The sequence below is a fragment of the Lepidochelys kempii genome, chromosome 26 (assembly GCF_965140285.1).
Source record: "Lepidochelys kempii isolate rLepKem1 chromosome 26, rLepKem1.hap1, whole genome shotgun sequence".
Classification (NCBI taxonomy): domain Eukaryota; kingdom Metazoa; phylum Chordata; order Testudines; family Cheloniidae; genus Lepidochelys; species Lepidochelys kempii.
In genome coordinates, this window is record NC_136405.1 from 122,764 (window position 1) to 146,279 (window position 23,516).

Genomic DNA, 23,516 nt, shown 5'->3' on the forward strand with positions numbered 1-23,516 from the left:
TGTTTTGTGCATGATCTTTTGTGTCGTGTTGTGTGTGTGTTGTGTTGTGCCGTTTTAGGTGTTATGTGTTGTGTTGTGTGTGTTGTGTGCTGTTTTGTGAGTCATGGTGTGTGTTTGTTGTGTTTGTGTTGGTGTGTGTTGTGTGTGTGTCGGAGTGTGTGTTGTGTGTGTGTTGGATTGTGTTTTGTGTGTGTCGGCGTGTGTTGTGTGTGTGTCATCATCTGTGTTGTGTGTGTCGTCTGTATGTTTTGTGTGTGTGATGGCGTGTGTGTTGTGTGTGTATGTTGGAGTGTCTGTGTGTGTGTTGTGTGTGTCGGCGTCTGTGTGTGTGTCGGCTTGTGTTGTGTGTATGTGTTGTGTTGTGTGTGTGTGGGCGTGTGTTGTGTGTGTGTTAGCGTCTGTGTGGGTGTTGTGTGTGTTGGCATGTGTTGTGTGTGTGTGTGTGTATCGGAGTATTTTGTGTGTGTGTTTGCGTATGTTGTGTGTTGTGTGTTTGTGTCGGCGTGTGTTATGTGTGTGTCTGGGCATGTGCTGTGTGTGTGTTGTGTGTGTCGGCATGTGTTGTGTGTGTGTGTGTTGTGCGTGTGTGTTGGCGTGTGTTGTGTGTGTGTTGTGTGTGTCAGCATCTGTTGTGTGTGTGTTGTGGGTGTCTTCGTGTTGTGTGTGTGTCGGAGTGTGTTGTGTGTGTCATCATCTGTGTTGTGTGCGTGTGTTGGCATGTGTTGTGTGTGTGAGATGGCGTGTTTTGTGTGAGTGTGTTCTGTGTGTGTAGGAGTCTGTTGTGTGTGTATGTCGGAGTGTTTTGTGTGTGTGTTGTGTGTGTGTCGGAGTCTTTGTGTGTGTGTGTGTGTGTGTGTGTGTTGTGGGTGTCAGTGTGTGTTGTGTGTTGTGTGTGTGTCGGCGTGTGTTGTGTGTGTGTGTGTCGGCGTGTGTTTTGTGTGTGTGTTGTGTGTGTGTGAGACGGCGTGTTTTGTGTGTGTGTGGGCATGTGTTGTGTGTGTGTGACGGTGTGTTGTGTGTGTGTGTGTGAGATGGCGTGTGTGTGTGTGAGATGGCTTGTGTTGTGTGTGTGTTTGTGTGTGTGTCGGAGTGTGTTATGTGTGTGTGTTATATGTGTGTTGCGTGTGTGTGTGTCGGCGTGTTGTGTGTGTGTGTGTGTGTGTGTGTGTGTGTGTGTCATAGAAGTTGGGGAAAATTACACCTCCTCTGATGCCATAGGCTTCACGGCTCCACACTGGCTGATGGGAGAGGGAGGCTGTGGAGAACTACATCTTCCATGGTGCCTTGGGCCTCCCAATGCTTGATGGGATACAGGACAGGAAAAAACTACATATCACATAGGGCCCCGGACCCCGCAATGGCTGATGGGAGATGAAGGCCGAGAGGAACACTACCATTCCCATCGGGCCCCGGGCCCCGCAATGGCTGATGGGAGATGTAGGCCGAGAGGAACACCACCATTCCCATCGGGCCCCGGGCCCCGCAATGGCTGATGGGACATGAAGGCCGAGAGGAACACTACCACTCCCATCGGGCCCTGGGCACCGCAATGGCTGATGGGACATGAAGGCCGAGAGGAAAACTACCACTCCCATGGTGCTGCAGGCTACGCGATTGCTGATAAGACGGTGCTAAATTACCCACAATGCACTGCATCTCGTCCTTTCTGCCCCGCGTGTGGGGGTCGGGAAGGAGGAGTTCGCGGTTAATCCGCTCCTCCTTCCCCTCATCCTCCCCGGCCTGGCAGCTGCCTGGGACCGAGGCCGCCATGAGCAAGCGGAAGGCGCCGCAGGAGAGCCCCAACGCGGGGATCACGGACTTCCTGAGTGGTGGGTCGGGCGAGCGAGTGAGGGCTGCGCCGGGCTCCGGGAAGCGGGGCGGGGGTTCGCTGTTGGCGCTCGGCGGGCTGAGCTGAGGCCGCTGACCCCGAGCCGCGCTGGCCCCGAGCCGCGCTCGCCCGCCAAGGGGGTGCCCGGGGCCGCCCGGGGTCGTTAACCCGCCCGCGCTTCCGTGAGAGCCGGTTCGGAGCGAGCGGTCAGCTCCGAGCGCGAGTAAGAAATGTCTCTGTGTCTCTTCCCATTGCCCCGGGCCGCAGAGCTGGCGAACTACGAGAGGAACGTGAACAGAGCCATCCACAAGTACAACGCGTACAGGTAGGGGCGCCAGCGAGCCGGCCGGGCATCGCCTTGCCCTCCGAGCCCTCCCGGGGTCCCTTCTCCTGGGTGCACGGGAACCTGCTGCGGGCCCAGTAGCATTCGGCACGGGTCGGTAGCTGGCTAAAAGACAGGAAACAAAAGGTAGGAAAAAATGGCCCGCTCTCGGAATGGAGGGGGGTAAATAGTGGTGTCCCCCAGGGGTCTGGTGTATGAGTAATAGGGGGGTAGTTACACAAATGCCACTGCTCCAGGATGGAACCACACAAACTGCATTGTATGGAGGGTGTATACAAAATTTTTGTCTGGTCATTTGATACTGTTCACTGAAGGCTGGAAAGTGAATGGAACTGTCATTTTTTTTATACAGAAAAGCAGCTTCTGTAATATCCAAGTATCCAAGCAAGATAAAAAGTGGAGCTGAAGCAAAGAAGCTGGTAAGCTGTAAAACAGATGATAATGTTTTGTCAGAGTTCCTCTCATCCTCACAGCTGAATTCCATTTTTGTGTTAATATTTTAGTACATTACAATATATATTATCATAGTTCTAGTTGAGGAGACCCAAAGATATGCTTTATTTCTGCATTTTCTCAGACTTCAGAGGTTGAAATTTAGTGCAGGAATTGTAAATATTGCTAAAAGCCCATTTTGAAATTTCACTGTAAAACAGGGAAAATTAGAGTGTGCTTCTGTTGCTCATAAGGCTGCTGCTTACAATTATGAACATTAGCAAAATATTGTCTTGTAAGTTTGATTGTGTTTCTGTTTTGCAAGTTTCTGAATTTAGTTTTTCCATAATGTCTGTGATGCTAGTTATCCTGAAGAAAAAGTTTCATTAACTTTTTGGTTCTGTTTCCTTTTTTAGGAAGGAGTAGGGGCTAAAATAGCTGACAAGATCGATGAGTTTTTATCCACTGGAAAACTACGTAAGCTTGAAAAGGTGAACCTCTTTGACTTTCTTCTCTGCGGGCAATTTTTTTGTACCTTCCAAGGCTTCCTGCTAACTCCATGCAACTTCTTTACTGTTTTTTGGAAAGGCTGAGGCGAAGCAGGAGGGAGATGCATGTAGATTACCAGGGGAGTAGAAATAACGAAATAGGTATACAAAAACAAAAAATCCTGAAATAAAATTGTACCTCTCTGGAAATATTACAGGATATGATCAGTTTGCCTGCCTGTTCTGTCCGGCAAATTGATGAAGTGGGTTCTCATGGAAGTTTGTTTTTAGCCGGGGCCACCTACCTTAGTCTGCACAGACACGTAGAAAGCTTCCTGCACATGGCTTTTCCCAGTGTACGTTAGTCCTGGCCTGCAACACCCCATCTTGTTCTGCCAGTGGATCTAAAACCTGACCAAGTCTCTCTTATGTACTTATTTCCAACTTACACAGTTTACTTCAGTATATAGAAAGGTTCATACAATGGCTTTAAAAATGTGTTTGTAAATCTGAATAGACATGTAAGCGAAAACTAAAAAGGACTCTTCTCCCTCCACTAAAAAAAAAAACCAGCCTCACTTAAAACCTTATAACATCCCCCTGAGTATCAAACTCTCTTCTCTGAAACCAAAGAAGGAAGCGAATTCTAGAGCCAAGGGCCGCTGAAAACCACCTATCCAGATTCTTTCAGAGCGGATATAGACAATCATGGCATGAGTCTGTGATGTGTAGGTAATAGGTCAGATCTAAAAAGACTACAGCAATTTTCAAGTGCAATAACTCACTGAGTTACTTTATTTTCCTGTGACTTTTCAAGTGAATTAGAGTACAGTCTCTTTTCTCCAGATTCGACAGGATGATACAAGCTCATCTATCAATTTCTTGACCCGAGTTAGTGGCATAGGGTAAGAATTTTTTTGTATGCTTCTGTCTACTTGTAGAGTTACTAACAGCAGTGTAGAGATTGCGGGTTTGAATAAAGAATATGGAGATTGAGTTGGCACCAGGACATCCAAAGTGAGACATTTGAGATTCAAGGCTGAGCCCAGGGGAAATGTACATTTGGGAAATGACAATGAAGAGATGGTAGCAGTCACCTGCTTATAACATAGAGGGAGAAAAGAGGAGCAGAGCCCTGAGAGATACTGATGAGCAGGATTGGAGAGGGGGAGCAGCAGCTTCCAAAAGGAATCTGAAGGAGCTACTGAAGAGGTAGGAGGAACTTGTGTTGATGACAAACCACTTTAGCCTTTCCATAGCAAACTTTTTAAGGCGAGTAACATTGTTCTCTTACATGTCGGGAAACCAAGGCACAAGAGGGTTAAAGTCACTTGTCCGAAGTCACTGTTAAAGCTGGGAATAGAACCCAGGTCTTCTGACTCCCATCCTCTTCCTCCATTTCCTGGTCTAAGTAAGCAGTGTATGCTAAGTTGAGGGAGAATGAATATAAGAAATGGCTTTGGTACTGGAGAACTAGGTGCCTGATTATAAACTTCAGTGTAATCTGTTAGTAAATTCTGGTGTATTGTACTACTGTGTGATGTAACATTTTCTGCTGGAGAGGTTTCCCTGTGTTGATTTGGTTAAGAAGTGCCCTGTCTCTTTGCAGCCCTTCTGCAGCTAGGAAGCTTGTAGATGAAGGGATAAAGACATTGGAAGGTGAGTGTACCATAAAGTGTACTGATTTCAGAGCCTTTGATTGGAAAAATGTGGAAAGGTTATGACTCAAGTTGTGAAAAACTGGTTGCTGCAAAAATGACAGCAGTTATACAATTAAGGATAGGCATTCAGCATTCCAAAGCTTGAGTCAGTGCAGGGAAGAAAGGCATCAGATAAATTTTCAGATGGGGTTTCTCCCAAAATATGGGGAAAATGAAAATGATTTCGTTTGAAGAAATGGGCTTTTTCAATTATTTCTTCTAGTGCGGCAGTCTCTGAAGTACATGGCTTTGGTAGTACATGTGTGCTTACGTTGCATAAGCGTGATTCCACTGACACTGCATCCGTCCCTTTCTTTTGGTTCAGCGCCTAAGAGCTGAAGATAGGATTGCTGCCTGTTGTGATAGCTCTGTGGACTTTTTTCTTTTTTTTTTTTCTTGTGAAAACTGCCATTTTCTTTTAAGGTCTTCTACTTTGATGGATACTTTAATTGCAACTTAAATATTTTTGCCTGGGAACATAAAGAAGTTTTTTGGGACACAGGTCTCTAGGCTAGTAGATAAGACCCCTTTCTCCCCAGGTTGCCCAGCCCATCTCTCCCTCCTGCTCACCCTCATGTTAGGCCACTGCTGCCCCTCTTAATTTCTCCTTGGCAGTTTTTAAATCAGGATCAGATATTTCTTTAAAAGATGTGATTTGGTTCAAAAGGAATTATGTTGGGGAAGTTCTATGGGCTGTTATACTGGAGGTCAGACTAGATGATCATAATAGTCCTTTCTGGCCTTGGAATTTATGATGTCATAAACTATATATTGTGGCCCATCATGTATGCAGAAACTGATTTTGGTAACTAGCTCTGCCAACAAACTGCTCCAAAACCAGTTCAAGTTACCATTCTTGCCAACAGACTAAAACAAATGTGGGGTTTCTAGGCCAAGCCATTTTGGAGATATATCAAGCTGGGGAAATGATCCTGGATTGGCGCTCCCCTCCTTTTTTGAACCTCATATTTTATCTTCACATAAGATCTCACCTTGTCAGTCAGCACAGCCCTTGGACTGTGGTAACTTGCTCCAGAGGCTGCTTCAGTCTGGGATGGTCCAAACCAAAAGACCACCTTCTGCTTCAGCTGTTCCCATACAGCTGAAGGTTTGGCCCTTTATAAATGTAGAAATCAAGTGTGCACTGAGCACGGTATTAAACATTACAATGACTACTCCTGACTGATTTTTTTTTTTTTTCAAGTTCACTATTTCCTAATAGTTTTGCTCAGTGACTAGAAGTGACTTCTTAGGTGCAACTAAGTGGGACTTTTCATCTGGGAGGAGTCAGGGTTTTATGTGGGTTTTGCAGAGGATGGGTTTTGTGGTGGAGTTTTGTTTGTTTTGGAGGAATTAAAGAGCCCCAGTCAAGCCAGAGGAGAATTCTCCCCTGAGCAGGCTTTTTGCTAGTCATTTTATGCTGCCCTGCAATGCCCTTGCTGCAAACGGTGGCATAAGGGGTGTGTCCTGGCATAGGGGTGTGGTTTTGGTAGATGCTCCTACATTCATTCTGTGAGCCATAGGGCAGCCTCCTCATAATTTACAAGCACAACAAAAACTTTTTTTTTGTTTCTCTTTAAAGTTGGTATTGTCTAAATGCTCTTGAGTTAAATCATCTTTACAATACATGCAAATATCTACTTGCTAAAGTTATTTTCCTCCTCTTGAGTACTTTTTCTGTCATTCTGCTTCTTCCAGATCTAAGGAAAAATGAACACAAGCTGAATCATCATCAGCGAATTGGGCTAAAGTAAGACAGTTTCATTTTCATGGACGTAGTTGCTTGGCTTCTGTAAAAAGTTCTTTCAGAGGCCAGTACACTCTTTAAGTTTATAGCAACCATAAGTAGCATGCTTAATAGGTAAGATCCAGTTCCATCCCCTGTTCTACCCTTTTCTCAGTTGCTCATAACTTACCCAAACCAATTTGTTTAGGTATGAAATTAGCTGTGACTGGTCCCGGTCCAAAGATGCAGTGTTTTAGAAAGGTTTAGTCAGCTCAGCCCATCCACTTTTGAGTCATTAAAGGCGTGGGAAAAAACAGGCTTTTCCTCTCCTGTTCTGATTTGAAATCTTGTGTCTGGATCACTGAGAGCCTAAATTCTAGAAAAATTGATGGCTTGGGTTGCCTCTGACCACTGGCTAAGGAAAGCTTTCTGTTTGCTGCTGAGTCAATTCTTAAAGCCATGTAGTTCTTGTCCCCTTTGGAAGGCTGCAGAAGAAACTCCTGATACAATATTCCTGTACGATAGAAGTACTTCCTTTCCCCTCTGAAATCAGTTTTAATGGTGGTGAAAGGGAGGACTTACGGCGATGGGAATTTCTGAGGTGTCTGAGACTAGCAAAAGGAACCTATCATCACTGGCTTGCTATCACAGTCTAGGTTATTAGTTTCTAATCAATCAGTTTAATGTAAAATGTATGGAATTTTATCTAATTTTGCTTGGTTAAATTTTAAATGCACTGCCTTACCCATAGTCATTCAACTTTTTTTTATCTGTACAGATATTTTGAAGACTTTGAGAAAAGAATCCCTAGAGAAGAGATGTTACAGATGCAGGTAAGATATAATCTTCCTCAACAAAGCAAGGCAATGAGAACAAATGAAGAGGGCAGCTCAGATTATTTGACATGGCTCTTTTTTTTTCTCAATAGGAAATTGTATTGAAAGAGGTTAAGAAACTGGACCCCGAATATATTGCTACAGTCTGTGGCAGTTTCAGGCGAGGTTGGTACTCCACCATGCCGTCACATTTACATCATGGATCTAGAAGTCAAAACTTACTGACGAATGTCTGAATTGTGGACCTTAAGGTTTTTTTTAATTTGTACTAATGTGCAGAGTCCTTAATGCAAAGTCTGTTACACTGACCAGATGGAATAAACTTATTTGTTGCTCTTTGCTTAGACTGAATAGTTCGGTTGGTACATATAAGGCTATGGGTGTGATATAAAAAGAAGCAGAGTAGGATGCTGCGAACTGTGAAACCAAAGAATAGTTCCCTTTAAATTTTCCTTCTCAGAACTCTCACACCTGCTCCAGAATTACTCTCTCTGGAGTTTTTCTTATTACTGATGTGCAGACATAGCATAACAGAACCTTGCTAATTCACACAAATAATAAACAGCCATTGAAAATTACTGAAATTTGCAAAATAGGAAGTCAACCAACTCAATTAAAAAATCAAAGCTAAAATATCATAAAATGTGACGAGTTCATTTATTTTGGCATCTGTAGTTTAATCTTTTTTGATTATTTCTACTGGTGTGGTATGAAGCATAAGAAACCTCACTACATTCGTCTATTAATAATTTGCTGAGCAGTGAAGGGTCGACTGTAATATTTTGTGTGAATTATGTATGAGGTCCTCGAGCTTAAAAAATGAAAACTTTATAAATGTCATTGTCCATAATCAGTCACTGTTCATGCCAGTAGTAAAAAGTCTAGCCTTCTAATGAAGAAAGACTTATGAAGACTTGTGTATATGTTCTGATCCACAATTTAAATTTTATTTTAAATATACCTATGCCAGACGTAGATTTGGTATAAAATAGTTGTTTAGAAGTTGTTCTTACTCAAAATTGTGTTTATTAAATAACAGTGATCTGTGTTTAAACACCATGAGACTATATAAACATTAAGAATAAGAGGCACACGCTTTGCTGTGTAATCAAGTAGTCAAAGTACGAACTTGGTTGGCTGGCCTCTGTGGAGTGAGTCAGTGATATCCAATCAGTATCCAATAAAAAGTATCCACATCTCGCAGGCTGCCACCAAAATCGGTATTAATTGGTAAATGCTTGACAGTTTCATCAGAGAGTCCCATGAAAATTCATCCGCTTCTTAGCTCTATTGGAGTCTCCTGTCATAGTCAATATGTAAGAGTCAGTTTGTTTCAGTGCGTTGTCTTGCACAAATGTAAACTGATGAGGGATCTGCAGATGCATCCCACATGTTAAGCCGATGTGGCTTCATGTTTTGTGTTTTTTTGTTTGTTTTTTTTTACCGAAGCCTGCTTTCTTTGCTCATGTTTCTCTGACTCTTTTTTCTCTTCTGCTATTCTTGATGGCTTTAATTGCAGACCGACAGGTCTGCTGCCATCCTAATTTCTCAGCACCAGCAATTTCCCATGTGTTCGGGTCGACGTGGCCAGCTTTTAAGTGAGCTTTCAGAGTGTCATGTCATTTTCATTGGCCTCTCAGTGTAGCTGCTCCTGTTTTCAGTGGTCCTTACACAACTCCCCAAAGCCATATTTTGTCATCCGTATGTACAAGGTGATCAGCCCAGCAAAATTGCGCCTGTCTGATTAGGAATTCAGTGCTAGTTATGTAGCACTGGTCCAGGACTTCAGTTTTTGGTGTCCTGTCCAACCATTTGATTTTACAGATGAGATGCATACAGCACATGTGAAAACTCTAGTTGCTTCAAGTGCCTGCCATAGTGTCCGTGTTTCACTCCTTTGGAGAAGAGTGCTTAACATAACTGCATGGTAGACACTCATCTTGGTGTGAAGTCGAATGTCTATCTCATTCCACAGGCAGCAGCAAAGTCAAGCATAGGCAGAACTGGCTTTAGAAATGCACTGCGTGATTTCATCGTCAATCATGGATGGCATTATCGGATGATGAAGTGCTGCCAACATAGCGCAATTTTTGTACCGCATTAAGCACTCTGTCATCAATTGTTATTTCAACGGCAGAATACGTTTTTCTGGGAGCAGTCTGGTAAAGCCCTTTGGTTTTCTTGAGGCAGATAGAGTCCAAATAGTTTTGCCGATCTAGAAAAGCCATCTATCGGGTGCTGCATGTCTTGGACGGTATGTGCTGTGAGCGCAAATCATCAGTGAAGAGGAACTCCCTAATGAACAAGTTAGTTGCTTTAGTGTGAGCACAAAGACCCCAGAGATTGAAGATGCTGCCATCTGTGTGGAATTGCATTTAAATACTCCAGCTGTCGTCATTGGAAGAGTCTAGGACAATGGTAAATGGTCCCTGCTTTACACTGTTTGTGACACAGGCTCTGATGAAGCACCATTTTCCAGCTCTTTAGCCAGCATGAATGCGTGTACGATGGTTACAAATTTGTGTGGCCAGCTTAGGTCATGATCCATCAGAGACCCTCCTGACTAACCATGTCAAAGGCTTTGATCAGGTCTACAATCACCATATAGAAATCACAATTTTGTTCCCAGCACTTTTCCTGTGTTTCGCAAGCAGCAAAAGTCATGTCCGCTGTTCTGTGTCCCAAGCGAAAGCCATGCTGATGCTCTGAAATGATGTTATTGGTGATGTGGAAGAGTCTGGCAAGCAAGACACAAGCCAAAATCTTCCCAGCAATGGAAAGTAGCAAGATACCACGATGGTTGTTGCAGAGTGCTCAATCATCTTTATTTGTATGTATGGACAGCTGAAGCACTCTTGAAGTCTTGAGGCATGGTCTTCTGCTCCCAGATGTTGAAGAGCCGCATGAGCATTTCAGATGTTTGATAACCACTATGTTTATAGACTTCTGGCAGTATTCTATCTAAGCCAGGCACCTTTCCTTGTGACAATTGTTGGTTGGCTGTTTCTGTCTCAATAACACTGGCAGTCTAGTGAGTCCTTCATGTATTGGGAACTGTGGTACACCATCGATAGCAGCTTTTGAAATTGCAGATGGACGATTAAGTAGACAAAGTGTTTGGCCCAGCGATGGATAATGTCTGTGTGTCGTATAGTGCTGTCTTCTCTATGGATGGGAATGCTGCCACAAGATAATGCACATACAGTACTCGACTCATTGCGTGAGGCACATAAAGCATGGTTATCTGACAAGACTTTGATCACTAAGAAAGCCACCTGTCACGGTTCTAAACAATCTGCTCTGTCTAAGATGTGTAAAATAAGTTTGGTGGAAGCACACAGCAGAAAATATTCAACAGGTTGCAGAAAGACCTTAAATGCTTTTACTATCAATTGAAAATGGTTTTTGGTCCCTTACGTCACTTCTTAGTGTTAGCACATTAGGGTTGAGATAGTTTAGAGGCTGTCCTATTAATCATAGACTCAGAAATGTAGGGTTGGAAGGGATCTCGAGAGGTCATCTAGTCAAGCTCCTTGTGCTGTGGCAAGACAAGTATATACTTGCACCATTCCTGACAGGTGTTTGCTACCCTATTATTAAAAACCTTAACTATTCTGTGCTAGTTCTGCGGATAGAGGAGCTTCTCTTCTTTTCTTCAGCACTAAGATTCAAACGCAACCCTCTGTGATCTGTTCTTTACTGATATCAAGACTTACAGCTAGGTGTTTTTTGTTTTTGTTTTTTTCCCTTCACTCTTTACTTTCTCAGGTGCGGATTCAAGTGGGGATATGGATATTCTCCTGACCCATCCAAGTTTTACTTCTGAATCGACCAAACAGGTGCCTGTCTTTATACAACTTATTACTGTTTAAAAGCTGAGTTTATAAACTTTTATCAGGAGTTCATAGAATCATAAATTCCTTTGCATTTGGGTTCATATTACAGCTTTTTGCATTTATTCATTGACACCATAATAACTTCATAGTTTATTAATAAAATCCTGAATATATGATCTAAGCATTAGATTAGGGAATTTGCAAACTACCCTTCATGTGTATGGATGTTACGTGTTTTCATAATTTTGTAGAAGTTTTTTGCATAACTATTATATATGCTAAAGAAATTTCACATAATGAACACAATGTGTACAGGCCTGGCTCAATAGCTAGTGCTTTGCACTGCAGCGAGGAAGATAAAGTTTATTTCAGTCTCTTGCTTCTCAGGTCAGCAGGGAATTAGTACTTAGTCCCTGTGGGGAAAAGGGCATGATCCCTTTTGCCTAATACTACAGACATGCTCAAAAGTGCTTGCTGTTTGCAGCTGGAAGGACAGTGGCCAGGACCATGGAGGGCACAGGGTCATGACACAGCTGCTTGTTCAGTGTAATGTGCTTGGTATCTTATTTATAAATTGAGTGTACTTTTCTGTAGTATTATAGTGATCCTGATTTATATCAAGACAAAAAAAAAAGCCCTGCCTTCTTTAAGACCATATGCAGTTTTGGCATAAAAATAGGATTTTATTATCTTGTAACCAAAAATAGCTACATTCGGAACAGTCCCCCACCCCTCCCCAAAAAAGCATTTGTGTTTTAAAAAGGAAAAACATTGTCTCACAAAATGTTTAATGCAGGCTTGACTATTGTATCTGAAGCTATGAACCTCTTATGGGGCACACCAAAAATCTTGTTAATTTACTTACCAGTGTCATTACACTCTGTTCCGGAGTTCCTTTATTCTACTGTCAAGCTACACAATTAAAGTGGAAGTAATGGATTTAAAGTGTCCACCAGTAGCAAAGTTTTTATCAATTTTTTTTAAATCGGTGTCTCTCTCTTCCACTCAGTTTCACAGACACTGAGGGTGGAAGCTCAGCAGAGGACGACGGCAAACTTAAAGTAGTTGAGTGACCCTGTAATTTTATGCACCCAAATGTTTTGTTTAAGTGTAACCTCAACTTTTTAGAATTTCCAGGATGACATTTTCTGAGGTGTTTTGAAAGAATTGCATCGTTCTCTTCAGGAATTTTTCCTGTTACGTAGTTGCATATATTTATATGTTTATCACACTTTAATCACTATTTTTTTAAAATAGGTCTTAAAGAGGAACGAGGTACCTTTTTGTATGGAGGGAACCAACAGAATGGGAAACGAGTCTCCCACCAGATATGCCACAGAACAATCTTTAACCGTCACTGAAAGTTGGCAGTGCTATTCTTTAGTTTTTACAAGAGAATATTTCTAGATTAAATCAAAGCAGATGCTAATGGACCTATGGAAACTAGCAATCCACAGAAACACAGAAGGTCATTAATTTAGAAATGTAAGGTTTAAAATTGTACAACAAGTTTTGTCAAGTCTAATGAAAATACTTCAGTGCTCTTCTTTGTCTGGCAATACAATATAGATTTGAGAGAACAATTTTCCTTAACCAGATTCTCAAGTATTGATTTATTTCTGGTATGTAGTTTCTGCCCAAGTCTCAGAATCTGGTCCTGAAAAAATATTTTCCGTCAATGAGATCTCCTTGGTTTTCACAAGGACGTATTGTACATCTGTGGGTCACGTTGTTGGTAAACAAACAGGTTCCTCTTTCTTAGTTAGGTAATGTTTCATTTCACTTTGTTTACATTTGACATTAATTATTGTTTCCAGCCAAAGCTTTTGCACCAAGTTGTAGAACAATTGAAAAAAATCCACTTTGTCACTGACACATTGTCAAAGGGTGATACGAAATTCATGGTGAGTCTTCTCTGAATATTTCATGTAAAAGGCAGTATTTCTGTGATTTGATATACAAGAAATATGCTGCTTACTGTTTAAAAATGGAAAGTTTATGCAGTAACTCAGAGTAATAGTTGGCTTTTTGTTGTAGGATGTTAATATTATAACAATCTGTTTGCAATAACTAAAGGAAAGAATTTTTTTCCCAAGAAGCATTTTATCCCATTGTGTTTATATTTTAAAAAAAAAATCTCTCAGCTACATGTGTGGAAATGTTGGTAGTGAACATTCTTTTTGTAGATTAATGTGTGGTTTTGCATTCTTTAAATTGTAAAAAACAAAACAAACAAACAATACAAAAAACAAGTAGTATGTAAGGCGTGCAAACTCTAAATCCTATCCCCAGGTGACTTACTATCCAGTATGTCATAATGTTCACCACATCTCCATCCACCCTACTAACTACTATACTGTCTAATTCTTTTAATGCTTCCCACCCACTGACCTATCTTTTCCCTTCTCATGCCCCATTACACACCTCTTTTACTACACCTACCACACATCTTAGGCCAGATTTGCAGACTCAAAGTACATTCCCACCTTGCTGTCACTGCTTGTAGCCCATAATGCACTTTCAGCTCCTTCAGCCTACGCCAGATGATGATCCTGAAATTTGTCTTGAATTCACAGTTTGGTCTAGATAACCATATATTCGATGTGAAACTCTCCAAGATTCAGAGGAACCATCTTCTGCTGTGATAATAGCATCTGTTACTTGAAGATGTAGACTGCTCTGTATGAGTTTCTGTATCATCCTCTTGAGTTCTGGATGCCAGTTTATGGCATATGAGACATTTGTGGCTAAGCTTGGACATCTTTCTATGAATTTCACATAAAAATCAAAGTAAAGGAATCCCGGACTTCTTCCGGGCTTGACATTCAGAAGTAGGGCATTCCTCTGAAAAATTCCTTCTGAAGTCAAACCATGAAGTATTATAGAACAGAACAAGAAAGGAATCTTTGACCGCAGAATAGCCCTGAGGGTTTATGACCAGTCTTACACTTACTGTAATGTACCTTATCAGGATACAGACCCTTAAGCTAAGCACTCCTTTTTGTCTGGAAGAACAAGCTGAGGTCTTGTTTTCCAAAAGAGAAGTTGGGGTTTTTTTAGGGCTTTTTTTAAGTATTGAGTGAGTGCTATGATGTTTTACTTCCACCTGGAGTTTTGTCTCTACAGGCTCCAAATACCTTGTTCTTAAAGACCAGTGAAAAGTTAATCCCAACAGATGAGTAAAACCATAAGCAACAGTTCCACTCAATCATTGATATTCGCTTAATGATGATCTTCGGAAGCCAGAGATTTGTGGGACTGGTGTTGCTGGGCATGCTGTGGGAATCCACTTTTTGCTAAATGATCACCGTTAAGTTTATATGAAACCATTATATTTGGATAAATCATAGAAAAGAATGTAAAATATGAACCAGGATCCTACACAGAAACTACTTCAAGTGGGTATAAATATCTATTCTTGAAACTTATGAGGCTGTTACAGAGGGAAGGGTATTATCAGATGGTTCCGTATATTTTCACTTGAAGTAAAGGGGATGAGAATCAGAAATGGATTTCTGTGCTCACCTCAGTTGAACTCTGTATAGTTCCTTGTGAAATTAAACTTGTTGGTTTTCCTGGCGTTTCTTAGAAGGATAAAATCAGTGAAGTTGTTACCCTCCGTGCTCCTGGGACAAAAAAAAAATAGAGTAAAATTAAATTGAACTTCATCCCAATACTCTGGGCTATTTCCACTTGCTAATTTAATAGAATGGCTCTTATTGATGAAGAATACATGCAGGATAGCTGCTCGATTGCCCCAGACTATGTAGTGTATATGTGTATGTACTTATGTGGGGCTTTCAAGTAGCAAAAGGAGGAGAGGGAGGACTTTATCAGCCACAGCAGATCAGTGAAAGCCACATTTAGAGAAGGGCCTTTATATTAGCAGAAGCTGCAGGGTCCTACCCAAAGTGGTGACCATTGATAATCCACCAGCTGGGTATTTTATCCACTGTTAGACTAATAGGTAAAACCACCTGGAACACCAGTTTGTGAGATAAGCTCTTTCAAATGGAACTAGATCTATGCCAGAAACTGGTCACGCTGGGATTTATGTCTGGCAAACTAAAAAGAATTCTGTAGAGTAGCAGTGAATTGTCTGGTGTCTCACTCTGACCTAGGATATTTCCGTTTTCCGTCCTCTTAGCCCCAGAGCTCCTCTGATCAGAAATATTTATATTTTCTGCTAAGGACACTGTTTGATAGGAAACAAAGTGGTAACATTTTTGACTGTAATAACTTCATTTCTTCATGTCTCCACTACATGTTCTAGTCTTTGTTTTTAAAAGACGCACCAAAAATCAGTGAATTGTATCTCCCTTTCAAAGCTATTAAATGATGGTGGATTTGAGATGAAATTCAATTTCTGTAGGAATAACTGCTACTTCACCTTGGCCAGCTCTTCTGGTATTAGTACCAACTTGCTCTAAACTTAAATCTTGACCAATAGCATTTCCAATATACAAGTCTATAAGAATGTGACATTTTACTGCATATGTTCTGTGTAAAACAGTCATTACTGGAGAGGACGGGGTAGAATAAGTAGAAATGGCAGGCAGTTGAAATCTTGGAAAAGTAAGTGGGATCAGGACTGCAGCTAAAGGTAGAAATGTCCCAGAGTGAAGACAACAGAGGGTATAAAAGAATCTATAACACATTCCAAAAGGATACAGAATTGCTGAGCTTTCAGAACAAACGTAACCAGGGGAGGAAGGGGAAACCTTACAGTGTAGCTGGAATACATTTCTACGGGGTTTTTTGGTTTTCCTGTGTAAACAGCTCTGATCATTCATCGCAACTCCTCTTCTCCCTCATCCATCTGACAGTTATCCAACTGCACATAAAATAAAGATTGAAGGTGAATTAAATGGATTATACAATAATTCTTTCTGTAAGAGCCTTTCTGCCTTTTTTTTTAATGTCAGAAAATGCCTTTCCGTTCTGACTTGCTTTGGCTATACTTTTTATCCATGCTTTCCCTCTGCTTTTCTGTTTAGCTGTCATTTTCCATTCGTGACCATGCGTTCTCAGCATATTTGTAATTGCTAAAGTAGAGGCCTGGGAGTTGGGACTCTGGATTTCTATTTGTGCCTCAGCTCCCCAACCTCAAAACAGTTACTTACCTACTCTGTAGGGAGGTGTTGTATTTTGATTTTTTTTTTCCTAAAACCTCATTGTGTTCTTTAGGTGAAAGGTGGCATACAGGTACACATTATTCTTCTCTTCTGTTTTAGCTTCTGTGTTAGGGGATGTCAGTTGCTACTCTGTTACAGAATTGATATGGTCTGTGTCCCTGCAGGAGGGAGAGATAGTTGAGATGGCCTTTTGAGTCCTTCACCTAACTGTTTTCTAGCTGATTGTGTGCCTTTGGGAAAGGAAGAGGGATTCCTGTTCAGTAACTCTCCAGTTTAGTATCAAGAGTACTACGTACATTTTCCCTATGTGGGGAAAATGGCCTGGTTTGTGTTAAGTTTGACACACCAGGCTAGTTTCAGCCTTGAGTGTTGTGATACTCGCAGAGTTTAGATTTATTTATTTATTTAGGTGGTTTTCAATAAGTTTACAAATCTTTGACAAATGAATATCAGAAACAAAACAATTATTATAACAGTTCTCTTTTGTTTAAAGAGACATTATACAGGAATAGCGTCATCAGATCTTTATATTTAACATATTATGGCGTGATTATAATTAAAATCCTTATGTTTCTAGTGGTCTTGCTAAATTGAGTGAAATCTCAATATGCACACTTAACAGACATACCCAATCTGATGTATAATATTTTAAAAAAAAATCTGATGTGTGACAGTAACATCTGAGGGCAGTGCGTGTTTGGGATATTTTGTATCTCACTGATATGGCAGGCAGTTGAGCCAAGTAATCCACTATCAGTGCAGTCTCCTTCATACAACCAATGAAATTGTTTCACCCAAATTAGCTGTAGAGTAAGGATGGTGATATCACAATGGTCTGGGACTCTTGGCATGTCATAGATACATGTCTTACTGTAGCTATACACCCACAGGTGTCATTCATAGGGTCGCAATGGCTTAATATCCACATTTCTGTAATATTGCACAAATATTAGTTTATGTATATTTAACCCTGGTCTTCAGCATAGTGGATTATTGATCCTGATCCCTGGCATGCTTTAGTCTTAATACGTGCAGTGACTTCAGTAACTCCCGAAATGCAACCTTGTACTTGATAAGTCCAAGGGACAGGAGCAAGGTGCCAGCTATACAGTACTACAAAATGCTGGCATCTGATGCTTTATCTGTTGTTCTAATCTTTCTCTAATTCTTAATGTTTCTTTAGAAATCCTTGTGGTTATTAACGGGGGGAAATCATAAGGCAAAACAAGCAAGTTTAATAAGCAAAACCTTTTATATACCTCTCAGACTATATGCCTGTGCATGATGACATAACTAGACAGACTACATGATCTGCATTTTAAAACTATTTTTGTGTTTTTTTTAAAAAGAAAAATAAAGCTCAAGACCATTTGAAAACTCTGATAACTTTATAATTTCTGCTTTCCTTGTGTCCTTTTAGGGTGTATGTCAGTTGACAAGCAAAGAAGATGGAACCAATTATCCATACAGGAGAATTGATATCAGGTAAAATTTTAAATGGAATAGGCCTGCACCCCCTTGGGTAGAACAGGCATTTGTTAAAGCATCATCCAAAATGGGGGCATTAGTCATGATTGCACCATGTCATGTGTATCATACAGAACAGGTCTGCACAGCCCACTCAACTTCACAATGGGGCATTTATGGAAGTGCTATGTCCCAGTCCCTGACTGCAAAGCAAGCCCCCCCTTCTCCTGATTCCAGAACAAGGATCTCTCTCTCTGTCCTTCCCCTCCAGCAATTACTGAACAGGGAGGTTTGTCAGGGAACTGTGCCCTAACTGCTCAGTAATAGTTTAATGTCAAGAGTTGTTGCCCTTCCTTTTGTGTGTGCCTGTAGGATGATGGATTTTCAGGCATATTGCAGTCCCTCCGACGGTGGTGATCTAGGAATAGTTATACAGAGTCCTGAAATGTTGTGCCGGTAGAGCATTGGGTTTTGCTGTAAATGGTAATAAGACTGGAGAAACTGTGCCTCAAATTGTACTGGTCTCAAGTTGCAGTGGGGGAGATTTAGGTTGCATATTTGGAAAAACTTTTTCACTAGGAGGGTGGTGAAGCACTGGAATGGGTTACCTAAGGAGGTGGTGGAATCTCCTTCCTTAGAGGTTTTTAAGGTCCGGCTTTACAAAGACCTGGCTGGGATGATTTAGTTGGGGATTGGCCCTGCTTTGAGCAGGGGGTTGGACTAGATTGTTAGGATTTAGATATTTAGGCCTGTCTGCAAAGGCCTATACTTTTAAACCAATTAAGGTGGTGGGATATAATTGAGGATGGGTTAGTCTATATAGTAAAACTTGAGTTCTGCTTACCTATACCTTAACCAAGCAGAACTCAAGTTTTACTATATGAAATGAGGATTTCACATCCCAGCTATTGATAAGTGAGTTCTTGCCAGACAGGATGCTATCAAACTAAGTTTTCTTTAAATCTTCTAGGCTCTTCCCTTTCTCTGGAGGTGATAGATTCAATCACCTTTTTAACAGCCCAGAACTGCCTTATTTCAATGTGACTGGTGAGGATGTGACCGTTCGCTTCCCAACTTATGGCTGCCCCTGCTGTTTAGCCAAAGGCCTTAGCCTAAGAACAAGGCCTTAGACTATCATAGTGAGAGAAGGCCAATAAACAGGCAGACTGATTTTTGATTCCTGTTTTGTACCTCTATAATTAGCTAAGTGATAAGAATACACCTAAATTCTTAAATATACAGGCCTGAATATCTGTATCCTAACATAGATGACTTCCTGAGGTCCCTTCCAACTCTGATATTCTGTGATTCTAAGTGAATTCTAACTGACTTGTAACTGAGGTTTTTTGTTTTTTTTTTTTGTTTTTTTTTTTTTACTCTAGGCTGATCCCCAAGGATCAGTATTATTGTGGAGTACTGTACTTCACAGGCAGTGACATATTCAATAAGAACATGAGAACTCATGCCCTAGAAATGGGCTTCACAATCAACGAGTACACAATCCGGCCCTTGGGAGTTACTGGTGAGTTTGGTCTCTACGCAAAGTGCTTTTTCCAATCTGTCTTGTTGTGATGCTCCCCAGGGGTACTCAGCGTTGTGAGGCACTTCACCCCTTCCTGCCCTTCATGAGAAGGGGTGTTGTCTGTGCCTGCTGTAGGTCAGCTCCCTGAAACCAAACCCCTCTGGCTACACAAAGACTGCTTTTGAGGCCTCCACATACATCTCTTTTTGTGCAGTCTAATAATAAGGACACACCAACCCTCACAGTCCTTGGCCCGCACCTTGCAGTGTCCCACTCTTGTCACTGGATGCTCACAGAAATTAGTAGATTCGCTCTCCCCCAGGGAACAGTATACACACATTTGTTTGATTCAACTGAGAGTCAGCTCCTATATAACATTACAGCACTGAGATGTATTTATAATGAAAACAATCATATGTTTATTATTGGAAGCTAAGATTTAAGAGCTAATAAGGATAACAATGGAAGCAGAAATGGTTATATATAAAAATGCTTCCTAGAGTTAGAAGTTTTAGTCTGTTAAAGTAGTTTCTCACCTAAAGCAGTCTCCCAGCATCTCCAACTAACATGGCTGAGATCCCCCTTTCATGAATGCAAAAAGCACTATCCTTTTTGGTTCCTCAGTGGAGGATAAAGAGGCATCCTTCTTGCCTTCTCTTCTAGCCCCCCAAATTAATTGTTTTGTCCCCAGAGTCAGGATGGCTCCCTGTGATTTAGTGTCTGGTGTCTTTCCATCCCCATTTACTCAATGTGCAGATTTGGCTTCCATTATATTGGTTTACAGTGATTGATTTACATGGCCAACAATGTGACACATGAATAAGCTTCCTTTGTGTGACTCAAAACTGGTTTGTCAAATCCACCTTGGAAGACAGTCTTCTTAAAACACACATTTTCAGTACACTTACACAACTCCTGAAATATCATCCATACGTAGATTTTTGCAACATTTCTGAGGATCAGTATGATACGCTTTTATTAGATACCTCACTTGACTCTCTTTGGATATATGCTACAAAAGCAATGTGGTGGGTCTAGTGAGTTTGTCAGGACTGCCAGGTGTTGTTACAGAAGAGTGAATCCTTTGCCGGTTGGCATTGAGGGGTTGTTAGGTTCACATTTGCCCTGAGAACCTTTCTTCTCCAAACAGACCTATACGCACATAATAGTATTTTGGGACGCTACTGCCAAATGCCATAGTTAAATGTAGCACGCTATTCTCTCTGACTTCAGAGACCTACCTAGTATCAGGAGGCATCTTTCTTCTCTCCAGCACCCAAGCGGTACTTTCACACAAGATATTAACCCCCCTCTGGGTCTGTCTGATCCAGCTCAATGGAATGATGCCATTGATTTCAACGAGAACAAGACCTGATTTGTGCCACACAGGACAGGCATCTGTTTTCCAGCACTATAACAAGACTGTAGCTCTGTGTTGGCTTGGGATGGGCATACTGTCTAATTTTAACTGATGGTGTATATTTATAAAGCTGTGTCAAGAGCTAGTGTTCTAGGATTGACACTCTGAGGTTGGGATACAGAGTTGCTGCATTTACAGTGATACATTCAACACCTGTTGATCAGGTGTGGGGTTTTTTTTGTTTTTTTTTTGCATAGAAGTTCTAGTTTTTAGACCTTATCTAACTATTAATCAGACTCCTATTTTCCCTTTCATCTCTTTATGCAGCTTCTTGGTTTTCAGACATCAGCCTTTTTTTTTCTAGATAAACCTGTCCTTTATAAAATGGTGTCTGCACAGCACTGCTAGTGATGCCTTGCAAAGTTGCTGTTTTTCACCCGTCTGTCATCTTTATTGTGTTTTCAGGAGTTGCTGGGGAGCCCCTCCCAGTAGAGAGTGAAAAGGATATCTTTGACTACATACAGTGGAAGTATCGAGAGCCAAAAGAACGGAGTGAATAACTTGCATTTATAGGTTTACTAGCTAGTGCTCACTTATTTTGTAGCTTTTATGAATAATCATCAGAGTCAAAGCTAGGTGCATATTTATTGCTTGAATATTACTTCAGAAGGTGTATATTACTGACACTGTTTTTAAACAATAGTTCCATGGCACTAGAGTAAAATATGTTGTAAAATTAAATCACCTAGCATTGCAACTTGATTACTTTCCTTTTATTCAAAAATATCTTTAATACAAACGTGGTTTTTATCTGAATTTTAATTAGTCCCTTTGCTAAGGTGCTAAGATAAGTCTGCAGGGAAGATGAGGAACCAAGCAGCTCCCTCACGATAAAATTCCTCCTAGATTAAATTGGGAATTGGTCCAGACTTTTGTCTTCTAATAATAAATTATAGTCTGCCTTTGTCTCCCTGGGATACTGGATATCTGTGTTTAGAAAGCACAACTTTTGTTTTATTACTTTCCCATACAATTTCCATGGAAAAATGTGGCTGCTCAACAAGGACGATTACTATTAGTGTATTCAGTGGTGGCTTCTAAATGAAGATATTGTGTTTGTCTTTCATAAAAGTCAATGCACTTGTCATAATATTTAAAATAGTCACCATGTGAATAGATTTATGGGTGGCCAAGTTAGGTGCAAAATAATGAAGAAAAGTCACACTATCCCCTCTTGTCTCTGACAGTAACAGCATTAGTCCAGAGTCACTCTCTCCGCATAAAGAAAACTGCATTTTAATTTTGATACATTTCCCTGAAGTGCTGCAAGCCAAAGCTTTCTTTTGTGGCTCTGAACATCCTTGAAACATTTGGGAAAAAGTCTGACCCTATTGACAAGTAAATTGCAATTCCTGTGAAAGAATCTACTAGTTCCTTTAGTACACTTTTTTATTTTATTTTAGTAAATAACTAAATAGTTGGAAAGCAGCTGGAGAACCTTTGAATTTGAGTATGATAGCTATAAAAAAGGACCCTAAATAGTTTGTAAAAACAGACAAAAAATCAAGCCTTTTTGTACTTCCTGCTATCTGAAAGCAGAAGCGATTTTGTAAGCGTCTGATAGCTACTTTGTGCAGCCCACAAGGATACAGCAGAGCCCATGTGACCTAAATGTACATCTAAGGTTGCCCAGTGCCCAGATCTTACTTTGAGCTGCATGTTTCCTCCAGCGCAGGGCTCTGTTGGCCTGTGGAAGGTTAGGGGTAGTTTTATAGAATCTTGCATAAATTAACTCTGGAGTAGACAGCGAATCCCTTGCTCTCCCTCTGGAGCCAGTGTGTATTGGCTCTTTAGCTTCTCTGGCAGATGTTTAAGCGCGACCGTTGTGGCAGCCTGGTGAGCGGTGGTCGGCAAGACAAACCAGGGCCACAATCACAGCGTTGGAAAATTTCTGGACCTTGAGCAACATCTTTGTGTCCCCGGCGGGAACAGACCAGTCCTTCACGGAGAACTGGCTTACAGATTTTGGTCCAGAAATGGCGAGCGCAGCAAAGCCCAAAGGCACAATCTGAAGTGCGAAGGCAGCTTTTTCCCTCTTGACCTGCAGTAAGCAGAATAAAATGTGTAACATACCCCATGTCTTCGAGGTTCTTGGCTTGAGCAGTGGGTCAGAGGAAAGTTGCTGAGCGCAAAACTGAGGATTGCTAGCAGAGAGGGGTGGGACTTGTTTCAGACCAGTCCTGATCTGCCCCATTGTGGAAAGCCCTCTGTCCTCCCCTGCAAAGATCTCTAGCTCAGGGGTGGGCAAACTACGGCCCAGGGGCCACATCCGGCCCTCCAGATATTTTAATCTGGCCCTCGAGCTCCCAGCAGGGTCAGGGCTTGCTTCCTGATCTCCTTCCTTCGAAGTTTTTAAGGTCAGGCTTGACAAAGCCCTGGCTGGGATGATTTAATTGGTATGGGTCCTGCTTTTGAGCAGGGGGTTGGACTAGATGACCTCCTGAGGTCCCTTCCAACCCTGATATTCTATGCCTCTATGATTCTATGCTCTGCATGGCACCTGGAAGCAGCAGCATGTCCCTTCTGCGGCTCCTATGTGTAGGGGCAGCCCGGGGGCTCCACATGCTGCCCCCACCCCAACCGCTGCTCCCACAGCTCTCGTTGGCTGGGAACCGTGGCCAATGGGAGCTGCAGGGGCGGCGCCTGTGGACGAGGCAGCACGCAGAGCTGCCTGGTTGTGCCTCCGTTTAGGAGCCAGAGTGGGGGACATTCTGCTGCTGGGAGCTGCTTGGGATAAGCGCCGCCCAGAGCCGGCACGGCCGACTCCCTCCCACAGCCCAAAC

General features: G+C 41.7%; 2 protein-coding genes across 6 annotated transcripts in view; one reads left to right on the top strand and one right to left on the bottom strand.

The window, feature by feature from the left end:
* The first annotated feature begins 1,636 nt into the window (after positions 1-1,636).
* Positions 1,637-22,806, top strand: POLB (DNA polymerase beta). 3 transcript variants are annotated; one of them, XM_078850657.1, is made up of 14 exons: positions 1,637-1,829; positions 2,096-2,153; positions 2,524-2,590; positions 3,020-3,094; positions 3,938-3,996; positions 4,701-4,750; positions 6,490-6,541; positions 7,296-7,350; positions 7,446-7,518; positions 11,122-11,192; positions 13,007-13,093; positions 17,745-17,809; positions 18,762-18,838; positions 19,174-19,259. In XM_078850657.1, the coding sequence occupies exons 1-14, from the start codon at positions 1,646-1,648 to the stop codon at positions 19,176-19,178; spliced, it is 978 nt and encodes a 325-aa protein (XP_078706783.1). In that variant the 5' UTR covers positions 1,637-1,645; the 3' UTR covers positions 19,179-19,259. The 3 variants fall into 3 exon arrangements, with proteins under 3 accessions (XP_078706783.1, XP_078706782.1, XP_073181134.1); XM_073325033.2 differs by lacking the exon at positions 18,762-18,838 and adding an exon at positions 21,139-22,806 and having other exon boundaries at positions 1,640-1,829; positions 19,174-19,313; XM_078850656.1 differs by lacking the exons at positions 13,007-13,093; positions 18,762-18,838 and adding an exon at positions 21,139-22,806 and having other exon boundaries at positions 1,639-1,829; positions 19,174-19,313.
* Positions 8,324-23,516, bottom strand: part of DKK4 (dickkopf Wnt signaling pathway inhibitor 4) — a 30,904-nt gene continuing 15,711 nt past the window's right edge. For 2 of the 3 annotated variants that reach the window (XR_012156278.2, XR_012156279.2), the window contains exons 6-8: positions 22,381-22,774; positions 14,715-16,023; positions 8,324-10,533 (exon numbers count right to left, since the gene is read on the bottom strand). Coding sequence is in view for 1 of the 3 variants with exons in the window: in XM_073325050.2 (XP_073181151.1) it covers positions 22,524-22,774 (251 nt within the window). In the remaining 2 variants the exon portion in view is untranslated. Of the gene's footprint in view, positions 10,534-14,714; positions 16,024-20,951; positions 22,775-23,516 lie in introns of those variants that run through there. The other variant, XM_073325050.2, reaches the window with a different exon arrangement.

Bases quoted from the DNA above. Each gene is read 5' to 3' on its own strand.
- POLB (XM_073325033.2), top strand. From the start codon at position 1,646: ATGCACTGCATCTCGTCCTTTCTGCCCCGCGTGTGGGGGTCGGGAAGG. The intron at 13,094-17,744 runs GTGAGTCTTCTC...GTGTCCTTTTAG, and splicing joins AGGGTGATACGAAATTCATG to GGTGTATGTCAGTTGACAAG. The intron at 19,314-21,138 runs GTGAGTTTGGTC...TTGTGTTTTCAG, and splicing joins CCGGCCCTTGGGAGTTACTG to GAGTTGCTGGGGAGCCCCTC.